The 23,414-nt window shown below is 35.1% G+C and overlaps 1 protein-coding gene and 1 non-coding gene across 2 annotated transcripts; both read right to left on the bottom strand.

The window, feature by feature from the left end:
- Positions 1 to 3,702: 3,702 nt before the first annotated feature.
- On the bottom strand, positions 3,703 to 5,559 carry LOC127901724 (uncharacterized). The gene is made up of 2 exons (XM_052439108.1): positions 4,869 to 5,559; positions 3,703 to 3,973 (listed from the first exon to the last, which is right to left on the bottom strand). The coding sequence occupies exons 1-2, from the start codon at positions 5,010 to 5,012 to the stop codon at positions 3,776 to 3,778; spliced, it is 342 nt and encodes a 113-aa protein (XP_052295068.1). The 5' UTR covers positions 5,013 to 5,559; the 3' UTR covers positions 3,703 to 3,775.
- A 15,691-nt stretch (positions 5,560 to 21,250) lies between these two features.
- Positions 21,251 to 21,354, bottom strand: LOC127901979 (small nucleolar RNA R71). The gene has a single exon (XR_008054384.1). It is a non-coding gene; the product is annotated as a small nucleolar RNA R71 (small nucleolar RNA).
- Between the last annotated feature and the right edge of the window lie 2,060 nt (positions 21,355 to 23,414).

Here is a 23,414-nt window from a genome sequence, read left to right as displayed (position 1 = left end):
AACAAAAATTTTACAAGAGTTATTTTTTAAGAATACATCTATTAACAATAAAATTGTATGTCATTATTGCAATCAAGATGGTCATATGAAAAATAGATGTGCAGTGAAGAGAAATGCATATTATGGTGTGAAATGTGTTTGGGTTCCGAAAGGAACCATTGCTAACTCTCAAGGACCTAAAAAGGTTTGGGTACCTAAAACTTGAGATTTTTTCTACATGGCTCAAAGAAGAAGAAGAATAAATGGTACTTGGACAGCGGTTGTTTAAGACACATGACATGGAATTATTCTTGGTTTTCAAGCTTTACCAAGATCGAAAATGGTGGAGATGTATTGTTTGGGGATAATTCAAAAGGAAAAATCATTGGAATTGGAAATGTCGGTAATGTATCCTCTACTCTCATTGAAAATGTGTGCTTGGTTGAAAACTTGAAACACAATTTACTTAGTATTAGTCAATTATGTGATAAAGGATATAGAGTTATCTTTGATGAATCAAAATGTGTTATTGAGAATGCATGTGATGGGAAAGTCTTGTTTGTACGAAATAGATATGTTAATGTCTATACCATTAATATAGATTGTGCATCAACAAATGAGAAATGCCTCTCCGCATTACATGATGATGGTTGGTTGTGGCATAGAAGATTAGGTCATGCAAGCATGGATTTGATTTCAAAAATTGTGAAAAATGATTTAGTAAAAGGTCTTCCAAAAATCAATTTTCAAAAAGATAGAACTTGTGAAGCATGCCAATTTGGAAAACAAATCAAAACTTCATTCAAAAGCAAGAATCATGTCTCCACTTCAAAACCACTTCAATTGCTTCATATAGATTTATTTAGACCTTCTAGATATGCTAGTTTAAGTGGTAAATTTTATGCATTTGTAGTTGTGGATGATTATTTTAGATACACATGGGTATTGTTCTTAGCTAATAAGGATGATGCCATTGATGCATTTCAAATTTTCTATAAAAAGGTTCAAAATGAAAAAGGTTATTCTATTACTTGTATTAGAAGTGATCATGGTGGAGAATTTGAAAATCATGCATTTGAGAACTTTTGTAGTGACTTTGGCATTGAACATCAATTTTTATCACCTAGGACTCCACAACAAAATGGAGTAATGCATTTGAGAACTTTTGTAATGACTTTGGCATTGAACATCAATTTTCATCACCTAGGACTCCACAACAAAATGGAGTAGTAGAAAGAAAGAATATGTCTATTCAAGAAATGGCTACAACCATGTTGAATGAAAACTCTTTGCCTAAGTATTTTTGGGCCGAAGCCGTCAACACCGCTTGTTATGTTTTAAATCGGGTGTTGATTAGACCTAATCTTAATAAAACTCCATATGAGCTTTGGAAATATAGAAAACCCAACATTGGCTATTTTAAAGTTTTTGGATGCAAATATTTTGTTTTGAACACAAAAGATAATCTTGGTAAATTTGATCTAAAATCTGATGTTGGCATTTTTCTTGGTTATTCAAATTCAAGCAAAGCTTATAGAGTTTATAATAAAAGAACTTTAGTTGTGGAAGAATCTATGCATGTTACATTTGATGAGTCTAACCCCTCCTCTACGGAGAAAGTTGTTGTTGATGATAATGTAGAAGAAGAACAACAAGAAGAAGCATCGAATGACAACCAAGAAGACGCGCCACATGGAATTCAAGAAGAACATCATGAAGAAACAAATGCAGAGCAAAATGAAGGTACTTCACAAACATGAAATGCAAGTTATGCAACCCAAGAGGGGGGGTGAATTGGGATTTTAAATTTTATGCAATACAATTCGCACAACAATTTAATCTACCGCCTTAATCAAATCAAAAACAATAAATTCAATCAAGTACAATATTAAAAGAGTAAGGGAAGAGAAAACGAACACAAGGATTTTTACGTGGTTCGGCTATCCCCGCCTACGTCCACGCCTCTAAGCTCACCCGGCTTGAGGATTTCACTATCCAAGCCTCCCAAGGCTTCAAATGTTTACAATTGACTTCCAAGGTGTCAATGAACCTTTACAACAAGAGATTATATCCCCAATCTCTTCACCCCAAGTGTTTTCCACACTTGTACACTCACAAATTGATGAGAAATGAAATTCACAACAATAAAACTCTCTTTAAGAGTGAATAACAAATTATAGCTCAATGATGATTCAACAAATGATGATTTACGAAATGGAAGCTCAATATATGTTATATGATCTTATATTTGCTTGTATTGGTTCTTAAAAAGAAGTTTGAGTTGAGTTTTTATAGTGGAAGCCCAAAAACTAGCCGTTATAGGCAAATTCCAGCGCTCAAGCGGTTAGCCGCTTGATTTATCCGGCTAGCCGCTCAGGAATAGTAATATTACCGTTATTTTTTGAATTTGCTACAGTAACACTGTTCATTGAAATTACACTTTGGCCCAAAACTTTCTATAATTATATTATGGCCCAAAACGTCAGAAAACTTTGCAAATAGATCCAATTTCAGAACTTCTCAAAAATAGTTGTCTTTCCCAAACTTTTTAAAATTATGATATGGCCCCAACGATTTTATTGTTTCGCACAAAGGTCCTTTTCAACATAATACCCATATTTTTCAAAGTTCTCAAAATCTTTCACTTTAGTTCAAAATATTCATAAATTATAGTATGGCCCAAAATATTTAAAATGTTTGTAAAAACATCCAACTCCGAAATTTGATACTTACTAAAATCAAAGATTTCAAATCTTAGCATTTAAGTCCAATTTACTCAAATCCACAAAATACTTTACTTTATAAAAATAAAATATTTTAGTTTATGAAAAGTATTTAATTAAATTAATCTCTTGAGCTTCTCAAATGCTAAATCATGCATCAATTAAATCATACCGGCTTTACAAGAATTTGTCGCAATAATTCGTCCGTTGAGCTCTAAGCTTTATTCTTGATTTCGCCGTTGTCCGTTGAGTGTCTTCAATCTTGATTTCACTTGATTCACTAGCATAAATATTATCCTTCAAAAACTAGTGTAAATGTGAAATACAATATTTATTATTTTTACTTAAGACACATGTTTGTTATCATCAAAATTACATTATGTGTAGCCCTTTAGGCTAACAATCTCCCCCTTTTTGATGATGACAAACATCTCATGTATTTTGATATTAAACTCCCCCTTAATACATGGCATACATGATTAAACACATAAATCAAAAAACTCCCCCTGAATATTTGATTTATGATAATTTGAAAGCTCCCCCTTAATATTTCAAAAACATGCATAAATGCTTGAAATACAAAAAAAATATGTATTACATGTCTTCATATTCAAAATACATGACTTCTCCCCCTTCATCATCAAAATTACTAGTAATTCATGCTAAGACCGAAAATATTTAACCAAAATATCATTATAAAAAAAAAAACTCATCAAGTTTATTACCCTCTTAAAAAAAATAGAAACATGCAATTGAAAACAAGATCATCAAAAATGATTCAAGAAAGATATTACCAATTGTGTGCGAGCAAAAATTTCGGCAGAGTCTCCCCTTAAAAATGAACAAATCTTCAAAATACACAATGTAATTAAAAACACTTCCATATAAGCTTAAGTCTAACAAACCAACAACTCCACCAAGTCATCAAGCAACACATAAGAATTAAGCATAAAACATCATCCAAATATAGCATTTCCGAAGATCAAATAACAAGATATCATCCGCAAATGAAAAAACAACAATGCATGAATAAATGTAGTGCAGAGTGACAAATAACAAAATAAAATAAAGTACTAAGGAGATGGTGGATGTGAGGAAGAGGATGGGGGTGGAAATCCAAGGGCTACAAAAAGTTGCTGCTGGCCATCAAGAAGCTGCTGCTGTTGAGCAAAGAGACTCTCTCGCTCGGAAATGGACTGAAGTTGAAAAGCTTCAAGCATAGACTGGAGTTGGTCTTGCCTCTCAGAAAGTGAATCCACTTTAGTTAACAGCTGCTGCAACGGATCCTCAGAGTCAGAAGTAGAGTGAGAAGGACCCTCGGAAGGTGGAGGATGTGAGAGATATGGAGCACTAAGATCACGAAGCAAGTGTGGGGGACGGACATCGTTAAAGAAACGATGATCTGAAGGAGCAAGTTCCGTAACCTTTTTGGTTCTTTGATCTTTATGCCAGCTATCATCCCTCCAATAAAAACCCAGATTAGCGATTGACTCATCGCCTAATTCCCTCGAATTCAAGGAGATTGACTCGGTTATAGGGACATGGAAATACTCTAGAATTCGAGTAATAATACTAGCATATGGAAGGGATCTTTTGGCTAAATTGGGAGTACTAAGCATATGATTAAGAATAATATACCCAATATTGAGCACCCTCTCCTCTAGAATGCAGTCCAAAATGGCTACATCTAAACGACTAACTTCATCCGCATGACCCCCCCTAGGAGTAATCACATGATGGAGAACATAATGAAGGATTCGAGTTTGAAGAGGTAAGGCTTGAGATTTCAAAGGTGAGTTACAAAATGCAGTGGACAAATCACGCCGTCGACAAATTTTTCGAACGGCATGTTCAAGAAAAAAACCAAGGTTGTTTGATTTTGGCTCTAGCACTATATATTTCCAATCCCTCATTTGGAGTGCCAAGGATAGAATTTAGCAAAGCAACATCAAATTCAATGTGAATTCTCCCAACATTAGTAACAATTCTATTTGACACATCCGTATCCATATTCGAATAGAAAACCTTGACTAAATTTTCATAGTAAGGATCATTAACGACCAACACATTCTTCCATCCCATAGCAATAAGTAAATCTTTAAGAGAATTATCACAAATTTCTAAATTCTTCATATTATTGAGATTGACAAAATGAGGAGTAATTACCGTCCTTGGTTTGAAATGGTCGAGAAAAATTTTCCGAAGTTGGAGTCGAGGAAAATGAATCAACATAAAGTCCGAATAATCTCCATGATCATCCTTACGCTTCTTGGCCACGTGTTTCCCCTTGGATTTGTCACCACCCGCCATTGTTGGAAGAAAAAAGAGCTTAAAAAAGCAATTTCGGGTTTTAACAAAGTTTAAGTAAAACGGATTTGTTTGAGGCAAGAGAATCAATCCTAGAGATGAATGAAGCTAGTTTATGATTAAAAAAGAGCTAAAGGATGCTTGAAAAATGAAGAGAGAGAAACGGGTAGAGTGAGAATTTTTGATTTTGGGTTTTATGTGGAGAGATGATGAAATCAAGTTTTGAGAGTGAAAATTGAAGGAGTAATGGGTGAATAATGAGTTGGATGATTGATTTTAACAAGAAAAGGAGTGAAAGATGAAGAAATTTGAGAAAGAAAATGGAGAGCACTATTCATGCGGGAATGGAATGAGGATGGAATGATGAAGAACAAGTGAAGAAATCATGATGGAGAAGTGTTTAATGAAGATGAAATGCATGGGTATTAGTTTGAATGGTTGATTTGGGCATGAAAATGGATGAAAAAAAAAGAAAATGGAGGTGAAAATGGATGGGTTGCTCACGGTTTTGAGTGAGAGAGAAAGCATGTGCAGAAAACTCACGAAAGAGGAAGAAGAAGCAAAACAAAATCATCCAAACCCGTGACCAAGCGGCTAGCCGCTTGGGGGCAAGCGGCTAGCCGCTTGCTCTCGGGTTGGGGGACATTTCCAAGCGGTTAGCCGCTTGGACCAAGCGGCTAGCCGCCTGGTTGCTGTCCACCTGCACTCTACTTGCTTTTTGGCTTGTTTCAATCAATTCCGTGATCATTTTGTGATCCCGAAACATCTCAAGAGCCAATTTAATGCATGATTCATGATTTTAAACATCCAAAAGATAATTAATTCAAACAAATAATCCATCCAACAAGCATACAATCATGAAGCATCTAAGCATTCAAAACTTAAGAAAATGCAGAAAGGTCAACTTCGAAATAAAAACTGTATTGATTGAGCCAGAATTAACATGCAAGCTATATACCGTTGGAAAGATAATTAAGTTAGCTTTCCAATAAATTTTACAGAACTGGATTTGGAGTTTTCTAGAAGGAGTTATGACCAATTCATTACAGATTGTGCAAACTTAGGATTTTCACAATAATTAAACATATAAGCATTCAAAAGTTAATAAATCAAACAGACCACTTAACTATCATGCTTAAACACTTCATAAACATTAACATCAAACGAATCCATCATGATAAGTTGATAAACTATCATCATTTATATATAACCTTGCATCATGATAAAACACTCAATGTTAAACACAATGATAATTCAATCATGTAAACATACAAGCATATTTTCGCAAATTCATTTATCATAATTCATTCAACAAAATTAATATGGCAAGAATTATTACCAAAACAATTAAATCATCTTGCCTCATCTTTCTCTCCTAAATCATGCTCAAATGATTATCCTCACAAGCTTTCATCAAGGAACTTCTCCACCATTCCTTGATTGTGGTACCTACAAAAAATTGTTCAAGTTGTGTATTTTGGTACCCAAATACTCTTGAGTCCTTGAGTGTTAGCAATGATTCCTTTTGGAACCCAAATACATTTTGCTCCATAATACACATTTCTTTTAATAGAACATCTATTCTTCATATGACCATTTTGATTGCAATAATGACATACAATTTGATCATTAATGGAGGTAGTTTTAACAAAATAACTCTTATAATATTTTTGTTTCAAATTTGGCTTATAACCGATACCTCCTTTATCAAACACACATTTTTGTGAATTAAGCAAGTTATCCAACATCTTTTGCCCATTTGTGAATTTTAACACAATTTGATTTAGTTCATTGCTCTTTTTCTTAAGCACTTCATTTTCTTTCAATAATTCACCAACATGTGATTTCTCATGCTCATATGAAGTACTTTGCTTGCATTTAAATGATGCAATTCTATCATGCAACATTTTATTATCCAACTCTAGTCCTTTAATCTTTTCATTTAATGAATCATTGCATTTCTGTAAAGCATCATTTTCATTTTTCAAGTCATCTACATATGATTCTAGATGCTCATGTGAAGTGCTAGGTTTCTCATTCGATAATGCAACTTTATCATACAATGTTTTATTCTCTAATTCTAGGCATGTAATCTTTGCACTTAGAGATTCATTCTCATTTGTGAGCTTTACCATTTTCTTTTTAAGACATACATTCTTTCTACCAATTTTTATCCAATTATCATGCAATTCTTTAAAAGCATCATATAATTCATCATAAGTAGAAAGATCATTTACCTCATCAAGTTCATCATCCGATTCATCTCCAATTCCCATGAGAGCTAGATTTGTCATTTCTTGATGTTCTTCACCATCACTTGTTTCCTCATCGCTATCATCCCATGTGGCTACCATTGCTCTCTTCTTGAGCTTATTGAGAAGAGGGCATTCCGTTCTTATATGACCGGGCTTCTTGCACTCATAACATTTGATTACTTCCTTCTTCTCCTTTCGGTTCTTGAGGTCTCTAGATTTTCTTCGCTCACCGGATTTCTTAAAAAGTTTTCTAAGCCTCCTAGTCAGCATATCCATCTCCTCCTCATCCAGCTCGCTTTCCTCATCACTTTCATGTTTCATGGCTTTGAGAGCAATGCTTTTCTTCTTCTCCCCATTGCCTCTTTCGGCTGCCAAATCTTCCTCATAAGAAATAAGAGAACCAATTAAATCGTCAATAGATAAAATATTTAAATCTTTGGCTTCCTCAATGGCAGTCCTTTTTGATCTCCATTCCTTAGGTAACGACCTAATGATTTTCTTAACTTTCTCACTATTTGAAAATGTTTTTCCTAGGGCTCCTAGAGTGTTCACTATGTCCGTAAATCTAGTATACATAGAATACACACTCTCATTTTGTTCCATTTGAAACAATTCATATTGTCGAGTGTACCTACTAATTTTAGACTCTTTCACTTGATTCGTGCCTTCATAAACAACTTCAAGTTTGTGCCAAATTTCATTAGCACTTTCACAACTAGATACTCTATGAAACTCTTTCTTATCTAGTGCACAAAACAAGGCATTCATAGCTTTGGAGTTTAGAGAAGCTTTTCTCTTTTCCAATTCATTCCATTCCCTTGAAGGTTTTGGAATATCTTCCCCAACTTCGTTTTTAATCAAAGGCATAAACGGACCATCACAAACAATTTCCCAAATTTCATAATCTAAAGCTTGTAAATAAATTCTCATCCTAGTTTTCCAATATGGGTAGTCATTACCGTCAAAGAACGGTGGTCTAATTGTAGATTGTCCTTCCCTAAAGGTTGAGTCACTATGGGTTGCCATGGATCTTTAACTCTAGACGATTAAGTCTACACAAGAGCACCTTGCTCTGATACCAAATGAAATGCAAGTTATGCAACCCAAGAGGGGGGGTGAATTGGGATTTTAAATTTTATGCAATACAATTCGCACAACAATTTAATCTACCGCCTTAATCAAATCAAAAACAATAAATTCAATCAAGTACAATATTAAAAGAGTAAGGGAAGAGAAAACGAACACAAGGATTTTTACGTGGTTCGGCTATCCCCGCCTACGTCCACGCCTCCAAGCTCACCCGGCTTGAGGATTTCACTATCCAAGCCTCCCAAGGCTTCAAATGTTTACAATTGACTTCCAAGGTGTCAATGAACCTTTACAACAAGAGATTATATCCCCAATCTCTTCACCCCAAGTGTTTTCCACACTTGTACACTCACAAATTGATGAGAAATGAAATTCACAACAATAAAACTCTCTTTAAGAGTGAATAACAAATTATAGCTCAATGATGATTCAACAAATGATGATTTACGAAATGGAAGCTCAATATATGTTATATGATCTTATATTTGCTTGTATTGGTTCTTAAAAAGAAGTTTGAGTTGAGTTTTTATAGTGGAAGCCCAAAAACTAGCCGTTATAGGCAAATTCCAGCGCTCAAGCGGTTAGCCGCTTGATTTATCCGGCTAGCCGCTCAGGAATAGTAATATTACCGTTATTTTTTGAATTTGCTACAGTAACACTGTTCATTGAAATTACACTTTGGCCCAAAACTTTCTATAATTATATTATGGCCCAAAACGTCAGAAAACTTTGCAAATAGATCCAATTTCAGAACTTCTCAAAAATAGTTGTCTTTCCCAAACTTTTTAAAATTATGATATGGCCCCAACGATTTTATTGTTTCGCACAAAGGTCCTTTTCAACATAATACCCATATTTTTCAAAGTTCTCAAAATCTTTCACTTTAGTTCAAAATATTCATAAATTATAGTATGGCCCAAAATATTTAAAATGTTTGTAAAAACATCCAACTCCGAAATTTGATACTTATTAAAATCAAAGATTTCAAATCTTAGCATTTAAGTCCAATTTACTCAAATCCACAAAATACTTTACTTTATAAAAATAAAATATTTTAGTTTATGAAAAGTATTTAATTAAATTAATCTCTTGAGCTTCTCAAATGCTAAATCATGCATCAATTAAATCATACCGGCTTTACAAGAATTTGTCGCAATAATTCGTCCGTTGAGCTCTAAGCTTTATTCTTGATTTCGCCGTTGTCCGTTGAGTGTCTTCAATCTTGATTTCACTTGATTCACTAGCATAAATATTATCCTTCAAAAACTAGTGTAAATGTGAAATACAATATTTATTATTTTTACTTAAGACACATGTTTGTTATCATCAAAATTACATTATGTGTAGCCCTTTAGGCTAACAAAACACTCCCCAAGGAGTGGAAGTATGTATCCTCTCACCCTAAGGATGTAATTTTAGGAGATCCCTCATGAGGTGTTACCACTAGATCATCTCTTAGGAACACATGTAAGCATGCTGCATTTATTTCTCAAATTGAACCAAAATCCTTTGCGGATGTGGAACATGATGAATCTTGGATTATGGCAATGCAAGAGGAGTTGAATCAATTTGAAAGAAACAATGTGTGGGAGTTAGTTCCTAATCCGGAACATCAATCCATTATAGGTACTAAATGGGTATTTAGAAACAAAATGGATGAATCCGGTGTGGTTGTAAGAAATAAAGCTAGATTAGTGGCTCAAGGTTACAACCAAGAAGAAGGAATTGATTTTGATGAAACTTTTGCACCTGTAGCAAGGTTAGAATCCATTAGGATGTTGTTAGCATATGCATGTCATAATGATTTTATTTTATATCAAATGAATGTCAAGAGTGCTTTCTTAAATGGATATATTATGGAGGAAGTTTATGTGAAACAACTGTTGTGCAAATTTTAATGTACTCGCAAGCGCACGAATCTGTTGTAGTATAGACTAATGGTGACGAGTGTCGATCCCACGAGGAGGTGGATTTTAATTATATATAGAATTAATTTTGTAAATGGGTAGTTGGATTTATGGTGGAAATGATTTGGAATATACTAATAATTAAATTAAAATGGCGAGAATAAATTCTAAAATTGGAATTGCAATTGAGAGAATAAATTGAAGAGAAAATCTATTAAATTGACGTACTTGGGTATCTGGATCCGTATCAACATGCATCATGGGCTAAATAATCCGTATTAATGCCAATTAAATCATGAGGGGGGAATCCACACCTCAGGAACCACACTCTAATCAATATGGTGCTAAGGGCTTATCGTGCCAAATAATAATAACCTTGTACTAGAGGACCGGTGAAACCAAGGCGGTACTAGACAAGATTAGTATTATTTGTCTACGAGAAGTCAAAACATCCACAAAAACTAGAGGGGAAGAGAAAATAAATTTATCAAATTAAGCCCATGACACATGTTGAGACTTCACCTTCAACCCAAGCTTGAAAGAAAATTAGCCACTCATAATTGAACTAGGGGCAAAATGAAAATTTATTAAAATACAAAGAAAATACAAGATGGAGAAGGAATTACAGAAAACAGAGTCCAAAAATGGATTCAGAGATATCAAATTAGGGGGGAGAGGCCCCCTTTTTATAGATACATGGAGTAAATCATGGCCATCGGATTAAAAACAGTTTGGACGTTCAGGATTGCGCCACGTCATCAGTCAACAGTCCACAGTTGGACCACGCGGATGAACAGTAACACGGTTTGACCCGACTTTGAACAGTAACGCGGTTTGACCCGGATGAACAGTAATGCGGTTTGGTTGAAAATAATCCTGTGTGATGCATGCACCGTATGCGAGATTTTTCGTCCACTGATATGCTGCCACGTCACCATCAACAGTATATAAGAATTTTAGTCCAACAGGATCGTGACACCTCATCAGTCAATGCCACGTCATCGGTCCGTCTATGTGAACAGTGTCGTGAACAGTACCGTACACGTGAATAGTACCGTACATGTGAACAGTGCCATTTTTCCTTTTATGCTCCTCCTAAGGTTTTCGACCGTCCTGAGTTCAAAAGTGATGTCCGTTTTGCCATCTGATTTCTCGTTTATTGTGAAATGACTATGATGCCCCTAAAATACATAAAATACTTAATTAAAATAAAACACATGTAATTAAATCACAAGAAGGTTAAATACATAAAAGTAAGGGTTGTTAGTAAGATTTGAAATGTAAAATGACGGTTTTCTCCTTTATAAATATGCATTTTCTAACACTCAACAACAACCTCCTGGTTTTGAAAATGAAAAATTTCCAGATCATGTGTATAAGTTATCCAAGGCTTTGTATGGTTTAAAACAAGCACCTAGAGCTTGGTATGATAGGCTTAAAAATTTCTTGTTGGATAATGATTTTTCAATGGGAAAAGCGGACACAACTCTTTTTATTAAGCATAAGAACCAAGACATACTTATTGTTCAAATTTATGTTGATGATATTATTTTTTGTTCTACTAATGAGTTGTTGTGTAAAGATTTTTCATCATGTATGAGCCAAGAGTTTGAGATGAGTACGATGGGAGAGTTGAAGTACTTCCTTGGACTTCAAATTAAACAAAACGAGGAAGGAATTTTCATAAACCAAGCCAAGTACGTGAAAGATCTACTCAAAAGATTTGGCTATGATAATGGAACGGCAAAAAGCACTCCTATGAGTACTACCATCAAGCTGGACAAAGATGAGAAAGGTAAGGAAGTTGATATCAAGACATATCGAGGTATGATTGGATCCTTACTCTACTTGACTGCTAGTAGGCCTGATATTATGTTTAGTGTTTGCTTGTGTGCTAGATTTCAATCTTGTCCTAAAGAGTCTCACATGCTAGCTGTCAAACACATTTTTTGATATTTAATTGGCACTATTAATCTTGGCCTTTGGTATCCTAGAGGAACTCATATTAATTTAACTTGTTATTCGGATGCCGATTTTGCTTGGTATAAGGTTGATAGAAAGAGTACTAGTGGAACATGTCACTTCCTAGGCTATTCTCTTGTCTCTTGGTTTAGTAAGAAACAAAACTCGGTTGCGCTTTCAACCACCGAGGCAGAATATATTGCCTCAGGTGGTTGTTGTGCACAAATTCTATGGATGAAACAAACCCTTAGAGACTATGGTATTAAGCTTGATCAAATTCCTATCTTATGTGACAATACTAGTGCTATAAATCTTTCTAAGAATCCTATTCAACATTCTAGGACTAAGCATATAGAAATTAGACATCATTTCCTTAGAGATCATGTTAAAAAAGGAGATGTCATAATTAAATTTGTTTCCACTGAAAATCAACTTGCGGATATCTTTACAAAACCTCTTAGCGAAGAGCATTTTATAAAGATAAGACATGAGCTTGGAATGATGAATGTTGAATCTTAATTCATGTTTTTCTACATGGCTTGATATGTTTGTTATCACATGGATTTATGCTTCATGAATTAGATAACTTGATATGCTTGTAAATTTATGATTTTATGATTTTGTGTTTCATGCATTAAATGGCTTATTGAAAAGTTTAAATCTCAAAATGATTTAAATTTAATCAATTTTTAAGGCCAGAAATAAAATTGTGTGTGTAGTACAAGCACAAGAGCTAGCAAATATTCCCTTTCCATTCATCCGGAAAAACATTTTTCCTTATTGATTTCTGTCGGAACAAATTCGGGATAACCGGATTTTCAATTCGGAAAACCGGATTAATTTTGGTTGCTCTCGGAACAACATTCGGATAACCGGATTTTCAATCCGGAAAACCGGATTTTCAATCCGGAAAACCAGATTTGCTAAGGCACCTCTCTGCCTCATAACCGGTCTACCGGTTCCTAAATCCGGAAAACCGAATTTGGAAGGGAATTCACTGCCTCTCAACCGGTCTACCGGTTATCAAAACCGGAAAACTGAATTCGCGTGGAAACTAGCAGGAACAAAACCAGATTTCCAGTTCAAGACAATCCGAAAAACTGAATTTTTGGAGGCTCTCGAAACCGGCCAGCCGGTTAAGGAAACCGGCAAGCCGAATTCCCTCTTGCTGCTCTCGGGTCCATATCCGGTCTACCGGATTCCAAATTCGGAAAGTCGTTTTCGGCTTTCACCTTTCTGCCCTCTAATTGGCTTGCCGGTTAGGAAATCCGGCAAGCCGGATTCGTGAGTTTTGTGCTATTCATCTCCTTCCTCTCTCTCTTTTCGGCAATCCGGTTTCCACTCTCTCTACAAACCGTTTCCATTCTCTCTCTTTTTCACTCCAAAATCCTTCATTTTCTATCCTTTTCACATCAAATTGAATCAAGAAAATCATTCTCCATCTCATTAAGAACTCAAAATCATCCTTGAAATTCATTTTCAACATTTGAATCCTTAGATCCCAATTTCAACCTAGATTTTGGACCGATTTTTCTCTCTCTAGATTTCTCACACTCAAGCTGTTTTTGATCCAATTTGTTTCTCCAAATCACTTTCAATCTTCATCATCTTCATTCTCTTTGGTGTTTTTATCTTCAAATTCATCAAAATCAAAATGTCAAGCTCTCGGCCGGTTCGAAGAAAAGGCAAAGAATCGGTTCAACCAACCATGCGCCCACGGGAAGCAAGGGGCACCTCAAATCAATCCACTTTTGAGTCCATTCATTTTCAGAACAAGCAACACTTGATCAAACGGTTTCAACAAAACTTTCAGACTCGTGAGGTACTCAACACTTTCTTTGTTTTAACGGATGTTATGCATACTCTCAAGATTAGCCATAGAAATATATTTCAATTGTTGGGAGATGTTGGTTGGATTGATGCATTGTTGATTGAGGAGAATGTGTATCCCGACTTGGTGAAAGTATTTTACTCGAATATGGATTGTTCCGCGGAGAAAGAGAATCGAGTAATCACTACAGTTAGAGGCGTTTTGATTGAATTTGATGATTCGGAGTTGAACTCCATCCTAGGATCTTCCGATGATGGCCTGGACATTTTTTCTCTTAGGAAACCTTCTGATATTGATGACTATGTTCATGTTGATGCCATTTGTAACATTTGTTGGCGTAGTGATCTTTCTGTTGAAGACTGTACCATTCATTTCCGTACTCAGTGTCTTTGTCTTCAAACTCTTTTTTTGCTTCGTATCATCCAGTCCATTGTACTTCCTAGATCAGGACATTTGGATGAGGTTTCTCACATGGATGTCACCATGATTGACTGCATTCTTAGAGGTCGCCCGGTTAACTTGGGCTATTCAATCATCCGCACAATGTTGAGCATTCCTGCCTTGATTACCCGGTCTCTTCCTTATGGTCACTCCATTACCCGATTCTTAAATTCTTTGAAGTGTCGATTCTAGAACCATCTTGTAGGCCGTCCAAGGGTATTGGGGATGATGTTATTTTTGGTTTAGGCTTTGAGTGGAAGGATGGCACTTGGGTCAAATACAGCGATAACAAGTTTACCTTTCTAGCCCAAAGTGATGATCGGCCACTTAATGCTATGATTCCAGCTGATCAGCTTCTAGTTTTCTCACTCTCATTTCGAGGGCAGCGTAGACGCCGAGTTTCTTCTACGGTTGCTTCAGCTCCTAGTGCATCTGCATCCGCTTCATCACCTCCACATCCTCTTACCTCTGAAGAGGTCACTCTTAAGCAGATTATGGATGAAGTGCGGACACTCTCTGTGCGGCAGACTGAGTTTCAGCAGCAGCAGCAGCAGATTATTCATGGACAGCGCCTCCTCTTCGAGCACTTCGGCATTTCATATCCGTTTCCACCTCCATCACCTCCATCCTCACCACCTGAGTAGTATCTTATACTTGTACTTGGACACATCTACATTTCATTTACTGTATTGTGTGTTCGTTTATTTTCGAATCTATGGATGGTTATTATGCTTTTCGGTTTATGTCTTTGTTTTGGATGATATGGATTTGTTGTGACTATTTATGTTGAATGTTATGGATTTGTTTTGATTGATCATTATGGATTGTATGGATTTTCTTATGCTTATGGATATTTTTTTTTTGTTTTAATGTGCTTATGTAGCGATTTTGATGATTGATAGGGGGAGCTTTTTGTTAGCCTAAAGGGCTACACATAATGTAATTTTGATGATAACAAACATGTGTCTTAAGTAAAAATAATAAATATTGTATTTCACATTTACACTAGTTTTTTAAGGATAATATTTATGCAAGTGAATCAAGTGAAATCAAGATTGAAGGCACTCAACGGACAACGGCGAAATCAAGAATAAAACTTAGAGCTCAACGGACGAATTATTGCGACAAATTCTTGTAAAGCCGGTATTATTTAATTGATGCATGATTTAGCATTTGAGAAGCTCAAGAGATTAATTTAATTAAATACTTTTCATAAACTAAAATATTTTATTTTTATAAAGTAAAGTATTTTGTGGATTTGAGTAAATTGGACTTAAATGTTAAGATTTGAAATCTTTGATTTTAATAAGTATCAAATTTCAGAGTTGGATGTTTTTACAAACATTTTAAATATTTTGGGCCATACTATAATTTATGAATATTTTGAACTAAAGTGAAAGTTTTTGAGAACTTTGAAAAATATGGGTATTTGTGCAAAACAATAAAATCTTTGGGGCCATATCATAATTTTAAAAAGTTTGGGAAAGACAACTATTCTTGAGAAGTTCTGAAATTGGACCTATTTGCAAAGTTTTCTGACGTTTTGGGCTATAGTATAATTATAGAAAGTTTTAGGTCAAAAAGTAATTTTAGTGAATAGTGTTACTGTAGCAAATTCAAAAATAACGGTAACATTACTGTTCCTGAGCGGCTAGCCGGATAAATCAAGCGGCTAACCGCTTGAGCACTGGAATTTGCCTATAACGGCTAGTTTTTGGGCTTCCACTATAAAAACTCAACTCAAACTTCATTTTAAGAACTAATACACGCAAATATAAGATCATACAACATATATTGAGCTTCCAAAATGCAAATCATCATTGATTGAATCATTGTTGAGCTATTAGTTGCATATCAACTCTTAAAGAGAGTTTTTGTTGTAATTTTCATTTCTTATCAAATTGTGAGTGTGTAAGTGTGGGAAACACTTGGGTTGAAGAGATTGGGGAGATAATCTCTTGGTTTTAAAGGTTCATTGACACCTTGGAAGTCAATTGTAAAAACTTGAAGCCTTGGGAGGCTTGGATAGTGAAATCCTCGAGCTCGGTTGGCTTGGAGGTGTGGACGTAGGCGGGGATTGCCGAACCACGTAAAAATCCGCGTGTTTGTTTTTCTCTTCCCTTGATTTTATCTTTACGCTTGCTTGAATTTATTGTTCTCTACTTCATTAAGGCATTAGAGTGATTTATTGTGCGAATCGTATTGCATTATTTTTAAAAACCCAATTCACCCCCCTCTTGGGTTGCGTTACTTGCATTTCACTTTTATTCTTTTTGATGATGAAGGGTGAGAATGATTTAATATGTGTTATGAAAATATGCATTTATCTAGGGGGAGCATGTATGCATGGGGAGTTTTTGTTAAACAATTTTCAAATCATTTTTTAACTTGCATTGATTAAGGGGGAGCTTTTTCATAACAAGATTAAAGTTTTTAATGTATTTTGTCATCATAAAAAAGGAGGAGATTGTTAGCCTATATGGCTATAAATATTGATTTTGATGATAATAAACCACATGTATTTATTAAGCAAAGATTTATGAATTGTGCTTTTATAATAAGAAAATGATGTTATGGAATTAAAACATTTTGGACTAAAATGAAAGTATTTTTAAAATCCTTGATAGTATTTTAAATTTCAGATTTGGATCTATTTGAAACTATTTAAATATTTTTAGGTCATTCTATAATTTCACAAAGTTTGGGCGAAATCATAATTTCAGAAAGTTTTGGGATCAACGAAGCATTACTTAGAAATTTTGAAATTGAACCTATTTACAAAGTTTCATAACGTTTTGGGTCATACTACAGTTTTATAAAGTTTTGGGGTTAAACTAAAAATTTAGGAAAAATTTCACTGTAGCAGGTTACTGTAGCAGGTTACTGTAGCATCCGGCTTACCGGATATAAAATTAGAAAAACTGGATACGGGGCAGAATGCATCCAGAACACAAACGGCTTACCGGATTCCGAAACCAGCAAGCCGGATAGGCAAAATTCAAATTTTTGCCTTAACGGTAACATAAATCCGGCTTACCGAATTCCATAAACGGCAAACCGGATACACCTAGAATGTGAGTAACAGCTAGTTTTTGAGCTCAAACTATAAGAACTCAAATCCAACTCATTTTGAAGTTCTCCAACAAGCAAAAACAAAAAGCACACGTGATATCTTGAGCCTTCAAACTTGCGAAATACAAACATTGAATCTTTTCTTGTTTTTCATTTTTGAATATCTACTCATTAAGTGATTTTCATTGTAACCTTCATTTATTCATCTCAATTGTAAGAGTTTGAGTGTGTGAGACACTTGAGTGAAGAGATTGGGAGATAATCTATTTGTTGTAAAGGTTTATTGACACCTCGAAGTCAATTGTAATCGTTGAAGCCTTGGAAAGGCTTGGACAGTGAAATCCTCAAGCTTGGATTGCTTGGAGGCGTGGACGTAGGCGGGGATTGCCGAACCACGTAAAAATTCGTGTGTTTGTTTCTCTTCTCTCTTACTCTTTAATTATTGTGCTTTTATTGAACTTATTGCTTTCAATTTTTATTAAGACATTAGATTGCTTGTTGTGTGGATTTGCTATGATAAATTTTAAAATTCCAATTCACCCCCCCTTGGGTTGCACACTCATATTTCACTCACTTGACCTGAGACCATAAAGTCATGAAATATATCAAAAAGAAAGGATATTTTTATTATTTTTACACCTGAAAGGAAAAAAAATGCATGTATAGTAGATAATATATAACTCATAACACAAAAAGAAACAAGAAAAAGTTAATAATTAAGAGTAATGCTTCTTCAATTCTTTCCAATTCTTGATATTTTATATAATTTTACTCCCAAACTCTTAATTATTTCCCTGTTCAATAACATAAATAAATAAACTAAATATATAATTAAGAATAAAATTTGTAAACAATGTGCACTCAAGTATAAAAGAAAATGAAAATATCAAAATCAAAGCAGATTATAGATCTCCTAATACACAATTACATTTGCTAGGTAATTTCAATTTTTCAGGGCTATCAATAGAGGAACAACAGCTAGCTATAACAATAGCAGATTCAATTATTCAATGGGTACTTGTTATTAATAGTGAATTCAACTGAAATTAAAAGACTAGTAGAAAAAGATAAAATTAATTAATCATCATCATCAATCTCTTCAAGATTCTTTTAAATGTCAACCTTAACCACATCCAAACGAGATGGGTATTCATTTTCGTCATTTGGAATTTGATATCCTTCATCGTCCCATCCTAAGTACTATTCCTCATAAACACAAATACATACCAGATTTCTAATTCTTTGTCTTTATAAATGTGAACAAATTCAGAGATGTCTGCATCCTTCAAGGCCTCACTTGCCAGCATATATCACAAACAATTACTTACATAATTTTTGTTGTCTATGTTTTCGACTTGTGCATTAATTAATCTTGTTTATGTTGTTTCGCTTGTTCATTAATTAATTACAATCTTGATAACCAATTTTATGACAAGTGTTGAGTGTTAGAAAATGCATATTTATAAAAGAGAAAACCGTCATTTTACATTTCAAGTCTTACTAACAACCCTTACTTTTATGTATTTAACCTTCTTGTGATTTAATTACATTTGTTTTATTTTAATTAAGTATTTTATGTATTTTAGGGGCATTATAGTCATTTCACAATAAAAGAGAGATCAGACGGCAAAATGGACATCACTTTTGAACTCAGGACGGTCGAAAACCTTAGGAGGAGTATAAAAGGAAAAATGGCGCTATTCATATGTACGGTACTATTCACGTGTACGGTACTATCTACGTTACTGTTCACAACACTGTTCACATAGACGGATCAATGACGTGGCATTGACCGATGATGTGGCATTGACTGATGAGGTGTCACGATCCTGTTGGGCTAAAATTCTTATATACTGTTGATGGTGACGTGGCAGTATATCAGTGGATGAAAAATCTCGCGTACGATACATGCATCACACAGGATTATTTTCAACCAAACCGCGTTACTGTTCATCCGAGTCAAACCGCGTTACTGTTCATCCGAGTCAAACCGCGTTACTGTTCATCTTCGTGGTCAAACCGTGGACTGTTGACTGATGACGTGGCGCAATCCTGAGCGTCCAAACTGTTTTTAATCCTATGGCCATGATTTACTCCATGTATCTATAAAAAGGGGGCCTCCCCCCCCTAATTTGATATCTCTGAATCCATTTTTGGACTCTGTTTTCTGTAATTCCCTCTCCATCTTGTATTTTCTTCGTATTTTAATAAATTCCCATTTTGCCCCTAGTTCAATTATGAGTAGCTAATTTCCATTCAAGCTTGGGTTGAAGGTGAAGTCTCAACATGTGTCATGGGCTTAATTTGGTAAATTTATTTTCTCTTCCCCTCTAGTTTTTGTGGATGTTTTGACTTCTCGTCGACAAATAATAATATTCTTGTCTAGTACCGCCTTGGTTTCACCGGCCCCCTAGTACAAGGTTATTATTATTTGGCACGATAAGCCCTTAGCACCATATTGATTAGAGCGTGGTTCATGAGGTGTGGATTCCCCCCTCATGATTTAATTGGCATTAATAAGGATTATTTAGCCCATGATGCATGTTGATACGGATCCAGATACCCAAGTACGTCATTTTAATAGAATTCTCTTCAATTTATTCTCGCCATTTCAATTCCAATTTTAGAATTTATTCTCGCCATTTTAATTTAAGTTTTAGCATATCCCAAATCATTTCCACCACAAATCCAATCACCCATTTACAAAATTAATTCTACACAATTAAAATCCACCTCCTCGTGGGATCGACACTCGTCACCATTAATTTATACTACAATAGATTTGTGCGCTTGCGAGTACATTAAAATTTGCACAACAAGTTTTTGGCGCCGTTGCTGGAGAGGTAAGTAATTTTAATTCATAGAATTAATTTTTGTGAATAATTTCTTTTATTTGTTTTCTTGTATTTTTTTTATTATTAAAAAAAAAGAAAAAAGAAATAAAGTGAATCTACATTTAAAGGTTAGTATTTCTTTTCTTTTTCTCTTGTTTAAAATTCTGTAATTTAATTTTTAATTTATTTTTCTTTGTAATTTTTTTTGTTTATCTTATTAATTTATTTTTAGTTAATTTATTTCACGTATTTGTTTTTGTGTATTTTTATAGAAAGGATTTAATAGCGCAAAAAGGTTAGTATCGTAATTTCTCCCTCTTATTTATTTTTATTTGTTTTATTCCCATCTTTATTTTCATTTGATTTATTTTGCATGCATGGTCGTAGGTCATTATTTCCTAATCTTGAACCTATAGACCTTGAATTAGAAAAAACACTTCGCACACACAAACACGTTAAAAATAAAATGGATTTACAAGCACCACAGGAGAGACCATTTAAGGATTATTTCAGTCCTTTAGCAAATTTGAGCACATCATGCATAAGATACCCAAATGTAGCTGCTAGGAGTTTTGAACTAAAACCTAGTGTGCTAAATTGTCTCCCCACATTCTATGGCTTAGAAAATGAGGACCTATATAATCATCTGAATGATTTTCATGCCATTTGTCAAACATTTAAATATGAGAATTTTTCAGACGATTATGTTAAACTCAGATTATTCCCATTTTCTTTAAAGGATAGAGCTTGTTCATGGTTAAATACTTTGCCTGCTAATAGCATTACATCATGGGAACAAATGGTAACTAAATTTTTGAATAAATATTTCCCAGTGCATAAAACCAATGCTATTCGCAGGAAAATTTCAGAGTTTACACAGAGAGAAGACGAGCAATTTTTCGAAACATGGGAGCGATTCAATGGGCTACTCTTGAAGTGTCCACAACATGGGTACGAGAAATGGCACTAATGCCAATACTTTTTGGAGGGATTACTACCAAATGTGCAAGAATGGCTAATGGCAACAAGTGGAGGAGAGCTAATGTCAAAAAGTGCATTAGAGATTTGGGAATTCTTCCAGCGACAAGCAGATAATTCCCAACAACGGAGTCGATCACTCAGGAATACCAGAAGAATTAAGGGAGTAAATGAGGTTCAAATTGGCGAATCCAGTTCAGAAATTAAAGAAGTCAAAGCAATAATTGAAGGTCTCTCTCGACAAAAAGCATTGTTATCGACTGCTAAATCAACAAAACCACATGACCATGACTCATACTCAGATCAAGCCAATGCCATAGGTGTAATGAGAAAATCATCGAATTACAACCCATACTCCAACACGTATAACCCTGGATGGAGAGACCACCCCAATTTTTCATGGTCTCAAGGATTCCAACAGAATGGACCAGCAACTCCAGCTCCACCAATGCAACAAATTTCTCAAACTCCTCAAGCCTCTCAGCCCCCATTTAGACCATATAATTAGAACTAGAACTACTCTCAACCTAGACCATGGGAGGATTCATTCCAGAATCTCAAGAATCTTACTCACTCTACGATTGAGCAACAGAACCGCACCATTGATGGACTACGAAATGAATTAAGAGCGGGCTTCAACTCACAAGCCCAATTAGTTTCAAGCCTCGAGAAGATGGTGGGACAACTTGCTTCTTCAGTTCAGACCTAGGCAATGACCGTTGAGAAAGGTAAGTTTCCAAGTCAACCAGTGCTTAACCCTAAAGGAGTGCATGAAGCAAGTACCAGTTCACCACAGCAGCATGGAGAAGTCAAAACAGTAATGACCTTGCGAAAAGGAAAAGAAGTCGACAACAAAGTGGAGATGCCGGTGACAAAAGAAAATCAAATTGTACCTGTGAATGTTGAGGAATCATCACCGGAGGAGAAAGAAGAAACCAACCCACGAGAATACGTTCCGAAAGCTCCATTTCCTCAGAGGTTAGCGAAAGGAAAAAAGGGAAAATCCACAGGTGAGATTCTTGAAATCTTCAAACAGGTAAGTGTTAACATCCCTTTGCTTGATGCTATTAAACAAGTTCCATCTTATGCCAAGTTTCTTAAAGACCTTTGTACTAAAAAGAGAAACATACATGTTCAAAAGAAGGCATTTTTAACAAAAAACGTTAGTTCTATACTCCAACATAAAATTCCTTTAAAATGCAAAGACCCAAGCTCCCCCACTATCTCATGTAGTATAGGGAACCACACAATTGAGAATGCTTTGTTGGATTTAGGAGCTAGTGTAAATCTTTTGCCTTACTCTGTATTCGTGAAACTTGGACTTGGAGAATTACACCCAACTCCAATGGTGTTACAACTTGCAGATCGGTCCACAAAAATACCTCGTGGTATTGTGGAGGACGTGCTTATCCAGGTAGACAAGTTTTATTTTCCTGTTGATTTCATTGTAATTGACACTCAACCAATACAGGATTCAAGAAAGCACATCCCCATTATTCTAGGCCGACCTTTCTTGGCAACTGCGGATGCTCACATTCAATGCAGGACTGGAAATATGCAGTTGTCTTTCGGCAACATGACTATGGAGCTGAACATCTTCAACATTGCCAAACAACCTCACAGTGCAAATGATGGAATTGTTGATGTGGATTTAATTGAAGCATTAGTTGATGATACTTTTGTTTCAAACCTTAGTGATGATCCTTTACAAACATGTTTAACTCACTTTGGTTTGAATTTTGATATTGACAGATCGATCGATGAGGTCAACGCCCTGCTTGACTCAGCACCATCTATGGACACTAATAAATGGAAGTCAAGAGTTGAGCAACTAGCACCATCAGAGAAGAAACTCATCCCATCATCAGAATCACCACCGAAACTCGAGCTCAAACCATTACCCAACACTCTGGAATATGCATTTTTGGGAGAAGAAAGTACTCTGCCGGTAATCATCTCATCATCCTTAAATGACGAACAAAAAGGTAAGTTGTTGGATGTTTTGAAAGAGCACAAAAGGGCATTAGGATGGACCA

This window comes from Citrus sinensis, chromosome 4 (assembly GCF_022201045.2).
Source record: "Citrus sinensis cultivar Valencia sweet orange chromosome 4, DVS_A1.0, whole genome shotgun sequence".
In the NCBI taxonomy this organism is placed as follows: Eukaryota; Viridiplantae; Streptophyta; class Magnoliopsida; order Sapindales; family Rutaceae; genus Citrus; species Citrus sinensis.
This window is presented reverse-complemented; position numbering and strand designations above follow the sequence as displayed.